This window comes from Cataglyphis hispanica, chromosome 1 (assembly GCF_021464435.1).
Source record: "Cataglyphis hispanica isolate Lineage 1 chromosome 1, ULB_Chis1_1.0, whole genome shotgun sequence".
Taxonomy (NCBI): domain Eukaryota; kingdom Metazoa; phylum Arthropoda; class Insecta; order Hymenoptera; family Formicidae; genus Cataglyphis; species Cataglyphis hispanica.
Genome location: NC_065954.1, coordinates 7,089,233 through 7,106,819, shown reverse-complemented (window position 1 = coordinate 7,106,819; position 17,587 = coordinate 7,089,233). Strand labels below are relative to the sequence as shown.

General features: G+C 31.6%; 1 protein-coding gene across 1 annotated transcript in view; it reads right to left on the bottom strand.

The window, feature by feature from the left end:
• The window catches only part of LOC126850130 (calpain-C), a 30,439-nt gene that overhangs the window by 561 nt on the left and 12,291 nt on the right, over positions 1-17,587 (bottom strand). Inside the window, exons 2-14 of the mRNA XM_050592830.1 lie at positions 16,869-17,012; positions 14,451-14,520; positions 10,681-10,963; positions 2,964-3,150; positions 2,820-2,894; positions 2,537-2,706; positions 2,013-2,185; positions 1,813-1,907; positions 1,501-1,733; positions 847-1,016; positions 674-732; positions 220-367; positions 4-120 (exon numbers count right to left, since the gene is read on the bottom strand). Of these exons, the coding sequence (XP_050448787.1) occupies positions 4-120; positions 220-367; positions 674-732; positions 847-1,016; positions 1,501-1,733; positions 1,813-1,907; positions 2,013-2,185; positions 2,537-2,706; positions 2,820-2,894; positions 2,964-3,150; positions 10,681-10,963; positions 14,451-14,520; positions 16,869-17,012 (1,924 nt within the window). The remainder of the gene's footprint in view (positions 1-3; positions 121-219; positions 368-673; positions 733-846; positions 1,017-1,500; positions 1,734-1,812; positions 1,908-2,012; positions 2,186-2,536; positions 2,707-2,819; positions 2,895-2,963; positions 3,151-10,680; positions 10,964-14,450; positions 14,521-16,868; positions 17,013-17,587) is intronic.

The window sequence follows — 17,587 nt, the reverse complement described above, 5'->3', positions numbered from 1 at the left end:
TACCAAATGCGTCGCTCAAATGTAATATCGCCGAAACGAAGTCGCCGAATCGAAGAGTTCCATCTTTTCTCATATATCGAAGAATCAAGATGGATAATACGTCCGTGTTTAATTGAAAACCTAAAATAGAGAAGCCTTCGTTGTACACGGACGAATAAAATAGAATGCGTTTTTCTTAATATACAGCACTAGTATATATTATATTTTTCTCATACATACCAACTTCCAACAGTGCATCTCGCAATCTCTCCGCCTTGAGTATACCCGTCTTTTCCTTCGTATGATTCTTAAAAGCAGCTTGCCAGTACTTCAAGCTACACATAAGATCTTTAAAGTCGTTGAACTTTAGTCGGCCGCTTCCAGAACTCTGTTTATCGACGTAAATAATGTAAGGAAAAATATCACTTATTTCGTATCTTACTATTCAAATATGTAAATCAATAAAAGAAATTTTTCATAAAATTTTTCTAAAATTCTGATAAAATATACTCGATTTACATATTCTTTTTAATTATTTAATATATAATTACGTTTTAATAATATTAAATATTGTATTTATTAAATTTAAAACCACAAATAAATCACACATTTACATTTGATATAGTATTGAGAAAAATATTTGAAATTGATTGAAAATGCATTCTAAGAAATTAAATTTTTATCGAAAGGATACATCCATAGTGAGTACTACTTGTCGGCAGACTTCCATACAGGCACAGCTTTTAATGTAATCTAAAAATTGAAAAGGAAATACTTATCTAGATTGACATTATATATCATTTTAATGCATTCTGCTTCAAAAAAATTTCTATATATTTTAGAATAGAGAAACGATAAATTGTATACCATTTGGTAAACAGGCTTCTAGAAGTTCCTGCAATTCGAAAGCGTTTACGGTTCTGTGTTCGTCGGCAAGCTGTAGAAACACGGCTTCGTATTGAGAAAAGCCCTTGCCTTCAAGTGGAGGCGCCTTAACAATTGCCGATTTTATTAAGGATGGCGGCGTGTCTAATAATCTAAAACATCAAAAAAAAAAAAAAAATGCAAAACATAAATATAAAGCAAAATTTGATCAATCATTCCTTAATTCTAAACGTAAAACTTATTTAAACTTGATAATTGAAAAACGTGAAATTTTATGCATTTCAAATTTTAAATATAAAATATTTAACGATAAAATATATATAATATATAACCATAAAAATTTTAAAATAGAAGAAGGAAACTTATTGAATAAATAGTCAGATAAAAATAATTATTTTGCCAATAAAATAGATTTATTACATTTTACAAAAGAGTGTATACTTTGAAGAGACAATTTAATGCGTCCTTTGAAATATGGTCGAAAGAAGATGTTAAAATCATAATTGAAGATGAACGAGAGTCGTATAACATATGCTTGCATGAGTTAATGTATTCTGTACATTAAATGCACAGACGCGACTATACGATCCTTTGTGAGCGCATATATATGACATCGGTAAATGCACATGTACCTACTTGAGTTTTAGAGGCTTACTACTGTAGACTCGTAACGTAAAACTCGTTTCTTGAGTTGGCTCGAAGGTCGTAGGTACCAACAAGTAACCACCCTGCTCGAGCTGACACCTGTGGCTCACCTGCCGACTATTCGTATACTGGGAATTAACTAAGGACTTATTCTTCTTAAAAAACTGTTTGTTTATCGATTCGGTGTTGTTCTTCGGCAGTGTATATGCTGTGAAACCGATCACCTTAAAACGGCGAAAGTTTGATGAGCTCGTCTGATAAGGCACACGCGTTAAACAATTTTCGTAAATAAAGACTTCTTACTTTTGGCTCCATAATAGAATGCTGATTCAACGAAACGATCACTTCCTCCATCTCACTTAGAATAAGATGCAGTTGTGGATTTATATGAAAAGTTTCTATAAATAAAATATCATTATACATATTTCATCTATGCATATTAGATGTATATATAACAATTTGTACTAAATTTAAAATTTAAAAAAAGTAATTATTAATCAAACCTTGATTATTTCGACATCCTCCTGCAGTGACGCCTCTTCTCCAACTTCCCTGATACAATTTCATTTGCCAAGTGTGCTTGCTGTGTAACGATGGCTCGTCTCTCGAAGTTTCAGCATCTAAATGCACTACTTCCAAATGCGTAAATGTCTTAACGAAATCGGAATAGGATATCCTGGAAAAAAATCGTACAACATATAATTAATGTTTTATAGAAAACTAAGAGTCTATACATAAAAATTTAATTTAAATTTCAGGAATCTACTCAAGAGATAATATTTAATACAAAATTTTTGTAAATATATCTTGATTAAAAGATAACACATATAAATTCATTATATCTTACTACTCTCTCTCTCTCTCTCTCTCTCTCTCTCTCTCTCTCTCTCTCTCTCTCTCTCTCTCTCTCTCTCTCTCTCTCTCTCTCTCTATTTCTTCCTTTATTTAATCAATCTTTTAATATTATATCATTGATATAATATCAGTGATATACGTTATAACATATAAATTATAATCTTTTATTTACCAAAATTCTCCTTCAGCCATATTTCTTACAGCTAATCGTTCTCTTTCCATTACAGGTACTTCGTCCCATTCGAGGCCACCTCTCGCCCAGGCACCAACATATTCTCCACCAGGTCCAAGAGGATTCCTTAATTTTACTAATTGCACTGCTTCCCCTCCGAATGTTTCCACCTATATCAGGATCACATAACATTCTTCCTCAAATATCTTTTATTGTTGCTCTTATTACTTTTATGCTTTATGTTGACAAAGAATACATGTATGTATGTTGTCAATATACTAACCCTCTCAATAGCATATAATCTATAATTGATTCCCATTTGTATGCCATTAGCGAGTTTCTCCGTGCTGGCACGTATCTACGATAAAAGTACGCGCGTGAGCAAAGTATTGAAAAACATCTGCTTCATCTTTGAAACGCCTTGTACCTGTTGTTGTTGATTATTATTTACTGTACATGTGATGAGAGAGGTCATGTCCAGAAGTTTTGATAGTGCACGTCCGCAGGCTGTGGGATCTTGACGAATCGCAATGCTTTCGGTAATACCACCCGTGAGATCGGACAAACCGTCCAATAATGTGCCATATTTAAGTGCCTCATAAGAACCGTGAAGTCTGAAAATAATTAATATGACATTAAAATTATTTTATATGAAATATAGTGACAATTTGTGTCATTTTAAACGCTAGTAATGTTACGTTGTAAGTAACTATAATTTCAAGTCAGAATCCAGTAATCTAAAGAATATTAAATGTTCTCGCTATAAAAATACTTTTTTAAATAATAATCTAAATATATCTCAAGATTAAGAAATTATAGAATATCTATAATTATGTTCGGAGTCTTACAATAAATAACATTATGTCAATAATTCGTCAAACAGCTTATAGTTCATAATTAATCTTTCCTTTTCAGATGTGCTACTTATTGTTAGACCACCTAAGACGTAAGAGATTATAAATGATTGGATAAATAAATTACATAAATATAAAATACAAAAATATTTATCAATTTCCAATAATAAATGATGTGCATTAATCATAATAAAATTGCCATCGTTTATAAAATATGAATGTATCGTGACGGTAAGATTGATTGGTATTTTCTCACACTATTACATTAGTACTATGGAGAAAACGCGATGTGAACTTTCTTAATCGCTGGATGAGGGAAAGCGGATGGATAGGATTTTTTTTATCCATGACCTCCCGATGTCAACATACACTATTGTAGACTAGACTAGGCTACATAAACTACTCTACAGATACTTTCATCAAATCAATCTTCATAAATCGATGTCTAAATATCGCATTCATAGACTTTAAACTAAAAATAATTGTTGATTGAAAATTTTATCTAGAGAACTGCTAACATAATTTCTTTGTTATTATATTACAAGTATTTTTAGGAAATGTTTAACGCAATTTAATTAATCAATGATTAAATATGATAATGTCACCATTAAAGACATTCATATTATAATAAAATAAACTTATATACACACATTAAATAAAAAACAATATTCAGTGAAATTTCTCGGTTCTTATTTTTATATTTATGAAATTAAAATATATTTTGTTATGCTAGACATCTTATAATAGACATTAAAAATAAAACATATTTTTTTTCTGGTAAATTGTGAAGAAAAATCTATGTATAGAAAAAAATATGTGTATCTCCTTAAACTATATAATATATATTTCTTATCTACAATGAATATACTTGTACTAAAGCGTAAATGCAAGATCAATTTTCCATGCAGACAAAATATGAAGAAAAAATATAATTTTATTGATTTTTTATCGCAATAAACTCTTGTAACGATAACAAAACTTTCAAAATCCAATGAATCCGATGATAATTGATATTTTATGCAATATTATTCCTGACTTATACAAAACGCACTTACAAAAAACGCGCAAATAAAGAAAAGGATGAGACGATAAAGAAGAGCAAGAAAAAGGTCATGTAAATCATCAGAGAGCCGAGTAGTCAAAATTCGGAATATAATTAAGGGAGTAAAGACGATGTTATCTTCCTTGCATGTGCCGTTCCTGCAGGAATTAGTATTCCGGAGATAACAGGGCTCGCTCAGCTCGCGTTTCTTTCCAGACATTGTCAATGCCTCTTCTTTTATTAACGCGCGTACGGTTTGCGCGCAATTCGAGTCAATCTGGAAACCGTAACCATTCACACGCGTGATGATTGCGGCGTGTTACCTGGACATTTTCCCAAGAAAAATATACGTAACACTCAAGGAAAAGAGATTATGATCATACAAGTGGATCGGTATTATACACACACATAACTCGATTTTCTCTATCTCGTAAAATTAAAATCAGTCTGCAAAGCTTGTTATCCAAATAATTTGTATCGATCCTATCGATCGTATACCAATAATTTAAAGAAAATAATTCCTGAATCCCTATATTAATCAATCGTTAAACTTGGACAAAAATATAATAAAAAATAAAAAACATATGTAATAAATGTACAAGATAGAATATAATTGCTATATAATAGCTTGTAAAACAAGATATAATACTTATATAATTTTTTTATAAATATTATGCAATAAATTTTTAATAATTAAATAAGAGATCAAAGAGATAAACAAAAAATTCAAAGATAAAAAAGATTTGAATTCTCCACAAAATCTGAAGATATACTAGAATTTTCGTAATCTTTATGAAATACAATTGCGATTAATATAATCACGATTAAATCCTGATCTATATAATTTAGATTGATGATCTAAACTCACGAAATCACTTGAGAATCATTGGTTAAACTACACCTTGTGTTTAGTTTGATTCTGAAGAGCGTATCATCGCATCAGCCGCTAATTGTTGTTTAACAAGTATTCACCTTTGACAAATAATCAACATGAACAAGATGTAAACAATTTTCGCAAAGAGGTCATCGTACCTTTGACTCTACTGCGACGCGGCCGCAATATAACTCTACTGCTGTCACTTTGTTACTCAATGCTTAGCAGCATGCTTGTATGTTGATGCACTTCCGCTCTGCGCTTGTCTAACGGAGCGATGCAGTCGCACGCATGTGTATGCAACGTCATTGCCACGTTACTTCGCTCCATTACCAATCACTACGTCATCATTGTCAATCGTTTTCCGTTGTTATTACGTACTTACTCTCAGTAGATTCTCAAGATTGTTGCGTGACTAGATAATGATGTATAAAATTGATAATATTTTGCTCACATGAAAGTAAAGCTTACTATTAGATGTGATCTATTATCTTATTATGCTCTTTATTTATTATACATTTATATAATAATATGTGTATAATATTTTATGTCTTTAATAATTAATTTGCTTTCTTTTTTTCCTAGAAAGTTTAAAATATCTCAGAATTTATATTATTATATTTATAATAAATTATATAAAATATTAAAAGAGAAAAAGAAAAGAAAGAAAGAGTGCCAATATATAATAATTGCATTAACACTTGTATGTGAAAAATAGCGCGACGAAATGTTAAAAACTGTTTGACGCAGGTGCATAAATGGGAAATAGTATAAAAATTAAATACAGGAAACACGATACTCTCTTGGTAAAAAATAATAACAGCGAAATGTTGGCCGACCAGTTACAATCGTATCTTCGACCGAGATAAATATCTATCGCTAATTTTTTTTTACCCTCGATTACGAGTTTTATTTCTCGATCGACAGTTTCTCGCTTACGCACGCTATTTGCCAGCCGGACCAATCTCGGTCTATTTTCTCTTACATAAGTACCTTTACGGAGTATCTCCGTCGTGTATAGAAAGCGGCGATCGAGAAGTGACTCGACTCTCAGTTAATCTAGCGTGCATGACTCGTGATTTTAACACACGAACATGCGAACAGATTTTAATGATACCGAGTTTCGAACGGACTAAATGGAATCGGCTTCGCCGTCCGGCGAGCATCCACCTTCGGCATTATCGGCGTGTGTTTTCGCGGCCGTTTCGCGCTCGTGCGGATACGACTGCGTGGACTGTGGTCACCGGTGCACTGACCTCCGATTCATTGCTGGTAACCGGCGATACTGACTACTTGCCGAGTGAAAGTATCGGAGCCTGTGCTTGCCTACAGCGTACCGCGTGTACGCGAGTCACGCATGTCCAGCATGTACGGTCCAATATATTTCGACGCTGTCTGATTTCTTTTCAGGTCGAGTGTTCTCAAGTTGAAAAGCCGACGATATATATCAAGAACCGCCATGGAAATTTGCTATTATGTGTATATTAAACGTATTAATAGTTTAGTAAATTGAATTCTTTTCATATAAATAAATTTTTACAAAAATAAAATCTTATATGTAGAAAAAATAAATGTCTATGAAACTTTAATAATTTTTCATTTCATGAACATGTTTGTGTGATTTATGATATTTTCTAATACAACAATACTTTCTAGCGAATAAAAACGAACATGAGGAACATCGAGCCTAGCAAGATCCAAGAAGCGCCAAGTGATTTTCTAATGGAAATCGACAAGAAGACACGTTGCGCATACTTTGCTTGTGTATATTGGCATGCGAAGAAGCTTTCTAACCGATTTTCAATACCGCTACTGATTTAATAAAGCCGATCTTTCCAGATTAGTCGGATTTTACAACGCGAGGTCATCACGACAGAGAAAAAGTTGACGAAACAAATCTCTTTCTTTTTTTTCTCTTCTTTTATGATTTCTATTTTATTCGATACCAATACGTAAATGTGTCTCTTATTAAGATATTTATTGACTGATGATCACGCTGTGACACTACTTCAGAATTAATTCACCGCCGCAAGAGAAATATGTATATATGACATTTATTCGAAAGAGTGATGACAATACAATTATTATATTATAAATCTCTGATATAAATATAATTAATAATATTTGCTGAGAAAAATATACATTTATTTCCTAGTCTATATGATGATTTGTTTTGCAACGCTGCGCAAATAAATAAATAATTATACATATATAAATAATTGCGTAACAATCTAACGCAGCTCACAAGAATATAAAAGCTTATGTCGTCGATGGACGTGCGTTTAGCAATTAGTACCATCAATTCCGATGATTTAACACGTAGTTACGAGACATCCTAAGCGAGAATATTAAATTGTAATTATGATATTCAAGTAATTGCTCGCACAAACGCATATAACGATTATTCCATACTGTAATCACTAGAATTATGTCGTATAATTTTTCACCGTAAAAACTACCAGGGATACGCGTGATGCGGTACTTTCTGACACTCACACACGCTGCACGATAAATATTATCGCGCTAAACTTATCATGCGTGTATGTAACTCTTTCCTGCGAGTAGATATTACAACACATGTATAGGATCACACACATAATATTCCATCATCGCGCAATCATCATCGTAATCGTAATTAAGATCGGCTCGCAATAGGAAATCATATTACCGCATGTAAAATTATTTCAGGAATTTTTCAAGTTGCTTCGGATCGGAGTTACATCATTAATTAGCGCCTGTACATTCCAATACTGACGAGCGGAAGTCGTCAGGGAATCTGCAGCGTGCAATCAATTATTAATGAGCCGCGACCTCGATGCATCTTCGTGGTTAAGCATAACAATAAGTACAAAAATAGAATGAATATCAATCATTTATGTTGTATATAATTCACGACAATTGGAATATAAAATTTAATTTAAAATATACTAGTTATTAATAAGAAATTTACATTATAAAATAAAAATAAAATAATAAACTTTTAGATTCTCCTATTCTAAATTTAATATTCAGTAATAACAATATATTTATAAAAATAATTTCAGGTAAGAAAGTTTACGTAGTTAATGCGTGCATATCTCTTGAAAAGATAATAATTTTTTCCGCTTGAAACCCGTCATTGTCTTGTCTTGTTCTGCTTTCTCCAAGAAAACCATGCGCAGCCATGTCAATCTTTCGTTACGCACGTGTATGCAGTATTATGACGCAAAAGTGGCGCGTTTGATGATGAAATTATGGCAAAGTGCATTCACGGTTGTTGGCCAAAAGCACATATCATGTCTACCAATAGTGTTTTATTAGACACCGAGAGATCTCTGCGGATCAATGATATTTAGATATTTTCCTTAGCGTGCTTTTTATAGAAAACAGCAAAGTTCTTTTCTATTTTAGGTACTTACGTACATAATCTTTCTCGAGCATAATCAAAAGACACATTCATAAAGCTTACTAAATTATTAAAATAGGTAGAGTGTAAAACCTGCATTAAATAATACATTAAAAAAACTTGTTAATATCTTCTATTTAATAATTGCCTGATTTATAACAACGTATATAACGCTTAGCACATATATAAATGCTTAGCTTGTAAATCTATTACGTTTAAAAATACTAAGAAAATTTTAAAAATATTATTTAAATATTTGATTCACGCGTGCATACCTACAAAAATCCATATAGTTTAATTCAACAAAAATATGATTTATAAGTGTTTATAATTTATATATATATATATATATATATATATAAATGTTTATTATTTATCTATATAAAATAAAATATTTTATATTACATTTACTTTCAGAATTTTTGAGATAAATAAAAATTATAAAGTTGAAAATAATATATTTTATGATTACATTTGTATATACCTAATGCATATAAAAATATTATTTCTGAAAAATAATATGATACATATATTTTTAAGATAATCAAATCAAAGATTGCATAATCATTTTTTCCCAATTGTTATTTATTTTCTTGGTTTTCTTTTATCAGGAAAATTATCTTTCTTTTCAATGCTATCATTTTGCAAGCAGTTTCGAGAGCAATGCCCAAGCGGGTCCATACTCGTGATGGTGCAAGAAATCGAGAAAGATAGAGAAAGAGAGAGAGAGAGAGAGAGAAAAGAAAGAGAAACAGAGGATGCGTGCAAGTTGGGATAACGAGAGAAAAGAGACGGTAAAGAGTAGGGAGTCATCAGAGGAAGATTAAGAAGAAGAGCAAGGACCTCTGGCAGAACCGGTCATCGTCGTTCGTCCGCGTAAACTCATCTTCCATCCCATGATGAGAGATCGCGCGCCTCGATTACTGGGCCTCGCGAGATGAAGTTCCTGTCCGTCGCTTGGGCGGACGCTTCGACTTCTTCTTGCTGCTCTTCGCTTCGCTTTTCAACTTGCACGACGAGCGAAGCATTATACCGTTCGTCCTTGTGATGCATTCTGCATTATTATGAGTTTGATACATATGCTAAATATTGTTTCTCAATAGCTGTGCCAGCTCGTTTCGAGAATAATTATATAACAAATTCTCTTAAACTATCAGTTATATTTCTATTGCAAATTCTTTCTTTTTGCATTTATTTAACTTTATATAATTAATAATAATATATCAATTTCATTATTTATAGATGCATTAATACATCTTTTATCTCGAGAAAATTGTTTTATCAATTCAGCTTCTTATATAATATTTATTATCAAACGCTCTTAAATTTTAGTCAAGTTTAGAACAGTCTCTCGGAGCAGCCGGCGCCAGCCTGTCGGCTTCATCTGTACTCACAATCTCATGTATACATATATACTATACCCGCGGCGATGGCGATCGAGGTTCATCGATCGAACGCACCGAGGTCGCGATCTTCGCGCGCGTAATCACCTTGAACGGCCACCTGGTGAACGCCTACGCCGCCCACGGCAGTTCGCCTCAAAGTGGTTCGAAAACTATCTCTGGCGTAGGATAATGCAAGTATCTTGTTCCATGTTCACGATCTTACGCGAAGCGAAATCGAAGATGGACAAAAATCATAGCTTGTTGTCTGAATTGAATAATTGGAAAATTTCACTTGTATGTCAATGCAATCTACATTTTTTTATCACAAAATTATTTGAGAAGCATGTTGGAAGAGACCTTCTGTGGATATATCAATATCAAGTAAAAGATATAATTTTTGTATTAATTTGAAAAGCATCTTGAAATTGATTTGATTAGTGTCACACATGGCACAATTCATCGACGATCATTCCATCTGTTTTATTTGGATTAATAAAATTCTCTACGTTTAGAGATACGATCTTTTTGGTTTATATCTATCCACGGATAGATTTATATCTGTCTATGAAGTTTAAATGTTAAAAAACAATCAAGAAAAACTCACTTGGCGTACGCTTTCTCCAGCAGCGCCGGCCAGAACTGATCGCTATGGCGACTCTGCACAAAGGCCAGTCTTCCATGAACTGCCGGCAATCTATCGTCGACGAGAACTTCCACCCACGCGCCACACCACCACAATCGAAATCTAAACACCCCGGCGTATTCTGCGGTCGGCGAGCCAGGCGGTTCTCCACCGCTGCCGAAACCTTGATCGGCTGGTACTACCCTGTAGAATAGACCTTTGCTAAGATGCAGCACGCCCAAACACGATACCAGCCATTTATCACCTGTTAACAAAGCGATGATATTCTGATAAAAATTATAAAATCTAAATGTTTCACAAAAAAAAAAAATTGTTGTCTTAACAAATTTTTAAATAGAGAGAAAAAAAGAAAGAGAGAGAGAGAGAGAGAGAGAGAGAGAGAAGCTATTCAAATTATTAAAATTGTATAACATATTAACGGCAAATGCTTTCTTACGACTAATTTTTTCTTTTACCTTATGTATTTAATAATTTTAACATAAACTCAATGTCTTATAAGAAATGTGAACATCACATAAGATTTTGTAAATTAAATTATAAATTATATATTATATATTATATAGATATATATAAAAAAGATTCAAAAGATTTAAAGAATTATAATATATGTATATATATATATATTCATTTTTTTATTTTAATGTAAGTAATGATATTATCCACCATTATTAAATTTTTAAAATGAATGTATAATTATAATACAATTTAAAGCATTTTTCGAAATAATGACAATTAAAGCGATCAATAAAAATCAATTGCTTTTTAAAGATTGATAAGTTCTTCATAGAAAACAAAATGATTTTGTAACGTTCATCGAACCTGTCGCAATGTCGTGAGAAAATTGTGTAGGATTTAAGAGCGACACTGTGCTTTACCTCGTTACATTCACTCACTTTACTTTCATTTTCGAAGGCCTAATCACTGATCGAGCGCTCGCTTTTACCAGTTTTTTGTCATTCCATGCAAGAAAAGAGAGGAAAATGAGACTAAACTGCACAAACATTTATGTGTTGCCCATTTTCAATAATGATTTTTGTGATATGTTTTGATTAGAAACTAGAAAAAATCATTCACTAAAGTAAATATGAATTATAGATTTTTAATAAAATAAGAATATATATTTTATAACTTAAGTAATTAAAAGAACTTGTGTTTTCTCATTATTACGTAAAATAATAATTTTGTTAATCTTTTATTATTCTTTATGCCGTATATCGAAAAAAATATCTCTCAATTTTAATTATATTTAATTATATATATATAGATTCATGAAAGTTTGTTCAGAAAGCAGGTCTGTCAGCATGCAAGGCCACGAAAGTAAATCACCGAATTTTGCGATGTCGCAAAATATAGGTCGGTACAAATTATTACATGTCGCCATCGTGCTTGATTATGCGTGCCTGTTGCGTACACGTTAACGGGACAAGTCGCACACGCTCCAGCAAACGCAGTTATATTTTCAGGAATGCGCCCGCATAGCTTACTCGAGGCGCTCGACTTCCGGCGGCGCGATAGAACACTCGTGAATTATACTTGCGAAACTATGGAAAAGATAATGTTACTAATGCAACGTTCCATGGTGCATTAGATCTCGTCGCTCGAAGTAAAATCACATTCCGTTTTAATTTCCTTAGTCGGGTTATATATAAACGTCCAAAGACAGGGTAAAATCCGGAACGGAAGCAAGATTACTATTGCAATATATTACAATAAGCAGCAAACACATTTTGCTAATAGAATTAAAAAATATATATTAATAGAATAAAACGCAAAGCCTGCAACAGTACACACACACACACACACACACACACATATAATTTGAAAGAATCTTGTGCAAAATAAATTGCATATTTGTACATATTATTATTTGTGATTAAATATTATGATCCAAAAAAAATTAATCATGTAATTAATTTAATAAAGCCTGCATTTAATAAAGGGTTCAATTAGAGCCTGAAAAAAAAATTAGATAGAGAATCCTTTAAAAGAAGATGGAACTTTGTACTAAGATTCTGATCCTACTCATTTTGATCCTATTCCGGCATTTATAATTGCGAGAAAATTGCTTTGACGTTTTATATGATACGTAACATTTAATAAGTGTTACTATTTTCATGATACAGCAATTAATAACACAATAAATTTTCGAGTAAACTGTGTGTTCAAGTATCTAACACAAACGTACAACTTTCTAATTTAATTAACATATGTAGAGTCTCTTAAATAAATGTATCAAATGTTAGATTTATCAGAGAATTATCTGATTAAGACCATAAAAATTTTGATATACTTATATTGTTTATATTATCATAATTAGTTTCCTAATTAGTTTGCTAATTAGTTTCAATTGCAAATATTATCTAAATATTACATATTAAATTATGTGTTTAATCATAATCTCACATTTAAGAAATAACGCAAATTATAACTGTTTTCTTAATTACTTAATTGGCATCTACGACAAATGCAATTATTACACACGTACAGCTAATATACAATATAGAAATACCAATGTTTTTACATTATTGTGATGCTTTTCTTCTGCTTACAGAAATTAATCTTTTAGAATATCTGCAATTGACCTAAGAAAACATTTAAATTTTTTTACTTCGGTAATGCATGCTACAGAAAAAACTTGTTTAACCGTTATTAACTGTTGTTATTTTATGTTTGTTAACACAAAAAAATTCTAAGCATTTACACATAGCAATTTTCGAAGCAACAGAAAGTATATATGTACATTCTACGTATCTTTATTTTTCAGAATCGTACAAAAAAGAAGTATAACAACTTCGACCTATATCGTTCGTAAAAACGGCTACTGTTATCTCTTACATTCGTCAAAAGTGATGGAAGTAATGGTAGGATTCGTGAGACTTTTCAACCGTAAATGAGAATCTCCAACTTTCTTTCAATCAAGTTATCGTGTCATTAAAGATCAATTATTTTTGTTGATTTTGAATACTTCAAATCTTTAACAAGTGATACGTCTTTCTTCAAATATATTATTATATATTCAGCACAAATTATCAAAATACTTTGACAAGGACTAATAATATATTTTGCATATATTATATAAATATAAATCTACTAAGAAGTATGTGATATTCCATTATTATTTAAAACATAATAATAAAATATATTTTTAAAGTATAAAAATATATTATTCACTTTGTTATTACAGAAAAGAAAAATATATAATAAAATATAAATTTAATTTTCCCGAAATAAATGTCTTAGTAATGTAATCAACGCTTTTCGTAAAAATATATATATCTTTTCCAACATTTTATTAAATTATTGCTTATAAATTATAAATTAATGTTCTATCAAGTTTCAAATAAGAATCAACTGTGAAGATTTAATATTTGCTTACCGATCATGATAGTGAATTCATGTAACCTTTCGTCGCGCAAGAAGAAAAGAAGCTAGGTAGAAGCCAAGGTTTTCAAACACGTGCAAGAACGCAACGTATCATTATGTCTATCGAGGGGATTCCGTACTGTCGGGATAAGAAGAAAAGGCAAAAGCGGAACGACCAGTTTTGTCGTTTGTAGGTGCCTCTCATGCAACGTTTATTATTTATGCACAGGCTTAAACTTTAGTAATGTTTTGCAAACATATTGTCCATCTTTACATCTCATTCTTCTGTGTTCTTGAATCTTTTGAATCACAAATTTACTTGCTATATAATTTATACTAATTATAATTATTTTTTACAGATAACTCACCCATCTTCCCGGGGATGACATCGAATTGAGCTGGCGCATCGCTGACGAAGATGGGCCGATTGCACAATTCCTGAAACAAAGAAGGTAATCATTAATTTATTTCACTTAAATTGATATTAGCAATTATGAAATAAAAAAATGTTTAAACGGTTATACATTAAAATACATTTTTTTTTAATATGGAAAAAGTATAGACATGAAACATCAGGTAACAAAATATTAATATTGAATAAAATAATAAAAACAAGAGTAGAAAAGAGAAAAAGAGAAAAGAAGAAGCACATTGAATTTATATAAACTGAGAAATAATTTAGAATTCAATATAATGTTATTTTGTATTTATATTATTATTTATACAATATATTACACTGCTAAAAGCTTAATAAAATAAAAAATATTTTCAATGTATGAAAATTTTATCGCATTTTTATCTGATTATTCACGTCATAACGAAACAGCGTTCTACGTATTATGTGAATTATGAAAAATTCTTAGTGCATATCTTTCTATTGATATGTTTATGAATCACAAGTCTTTCCTGTTATAACATTTAAATGAACATTTCCTGAAAGATTCTTCAAAGTTGAATAAAATAGCGCGCGTTTACATATAGTGTATTTATTGTGTTTTCGTCAATCGCTCTTAATTAATCTAAGTATATTAAATGTATCACTGCGTACACACATAGTTTACATTTCCATTATCGTGATCACTCTCACGTTTGATACTCTAGTTTCACAGCAATTGCAGTCACTTTCACATTCTTTCATCATTCGTGCTTTACTAATTCTGTTAAAATTCTAGCGCGTTATGTACTTAGTAACAATTGAGACATGCGTTTAAAATAAATATATGTATTGTAAAATATAATGTGAAATAATTACAAAGTTAACAATAAGATAGAAAGGCAAAATTAAGCTTTTATTTGCACAAAATAGCTTTTAATTATTTTTCTATAATTGACACATGTGTATTTTTTAATTCTACAATTATCTCATATGATTTTGCACTAGAAATTTTGTAATAATATTTCTTGATCACTTGAGGCAGAAGGTCGAAAAGTTATTCGGAGAAATAATTATCCAATAAAATAATATACGCACCTCAATATTATATTACTTTGTGCCAAGTGGAAAAATGTTAGATATTAACGTCACGAAGCACCGCGTATTTCGCAATACATAATCGGGGTCACATTAAATAACTGTTCTTCAATTGTTGTATCGCGGTGCTGGCGTAATGCTCTCCTCTTTCGACGTGTGTTTCCGGTCGGTAGCATAATCGTGACGGGAATCTTTGGTGTTAAAAGTACGACACACGCCACATATAGGTTCACGCAATTGTTGACCTTGCCGTAAGAATGCATGGCTGTCAGTGACTCCTATTGCAATCATTAATGTACGCGACGATGGTGCACGGCCACGCAATGTCTCATTCGTAAGCGGAAAAGACCAGCTGTTACGCGTCGCCGACTTCACCTGCCGCTCGCTCGTTTCTCGACCCATCGTGCAAGTTGCGTAACCAACACCACAGGATCGTTGATCTTTACTCCGATATCCTACAATCGCGATTATTTTGCGAACCTCAAAGGATCTCATTCTAGTTGAGAAGAATAAGATTCGAAGAGTCTAAATTTAATAATACTGTCCAATACTTAATTAAAAAATTTAGTATCCTTATTAAAACAAGTTTATATAAAGAAGCTCAATTAAATAATTTATAAATAATTAAAACAGACACTACACAACAACGACAAAACAATTTTACAAAAGTAATAAAAAAATATTTAAATTATGGAACTAAAATATTTATAAATGATAAAATAATATTTTTAATGTGTGTAGAAATATGCTAATGAGGTAATCATAAGATAAGAGCTTTCGGCAAAATGAAAGATTCCGTTACATGATTTGTCCCAAGAAGATACTCTATTCAGCGCACAATTATAAGCACGCAGGCGACAGAGCTGCGTGTCAAGGTTGCGAACTGTTTTCGTTACGGTTCCTAAGTTCTACGTCGCGTCTTTCCGTTCTTTAGGAACTGGAGCGAGCCGAGGAAGCTAGTTTAGTACTAGACTGCTCCCGAAGGAGCAGCTTCGTTGCATCAGCTAACAATGGAATAAATCATCTTTTAATGTTCGTGCCCTGATTATAAAAGATATGTGTGTCACTTTTAACTGGTGAAAATTAATATGTATGTAAAGTGAATTTTGTATGTAAAAAAAAAAAAAAGATGTATCTCGCTAAATTATAATTCCCTCCTATAAACTAAGTAATAAAAAACTAATGTAAAGTATATATTACATATATACATATTGTGTATATAATGATGTTGTTCTATATATTTTGCTAATTAGAAAGAGAAAGCGGTTAAAAGTAGTAAAAGATAAATCAAAATAAAAGGAAAACGCAGTCTTACTTTCGGCCTTTTCCATTGAAATTGAAACGGCGGTGTTTGGTGATAAAAGACTGATGCTTGCGTTGCTGGAAATTCTGGATCCTCCCAGAGCTCACCTCGTTTCAAGCACGAACGCTTGATTCGTTCGTACTCGCTCATTACGTCCTGAAAAATAAAGAGAAGTAATTATAATAAAATCATAAGTTGCTAATATTATTAATTTTGAACATAAACTAAAGATTTATCTTATATTTTATATAATTGTAATATATATATACATAAATTTATTTTTAAATAATCTCGATCTCGCGAGCGTATACATAATAAAGTGTCATAACAACTATTCCCTAATTATAACTGAATATTATAAAAACAATTTCAGCTATTTAGGTGTATACAAGGACTGAGTATTCTCTTATCAAACAACTTCCTAGCTAAGTTGAATTAAAAGATTACGCTATTTAATTAATATTAATGGTTCATTATTAATAGAGGGTGAGAATTTAACAGTACTTCTACCCACATATCACATTCTCATTCTTCTCTTCATCTTCTCTCGTAATTAAAGCGCAACCTTAAGAGTACGAGATGTTTAAAAACTTCCCTGAAATACCGCAGCGCGGTACTCTTGCGACGATTAATAATGCGCATTAGCAAACGTCGACGTTTAAATTGCACGAGAATACAAGGAACTTCCCGAGCATTCTCACGCGGAATAATGTTACGATACGTCTTAGCAC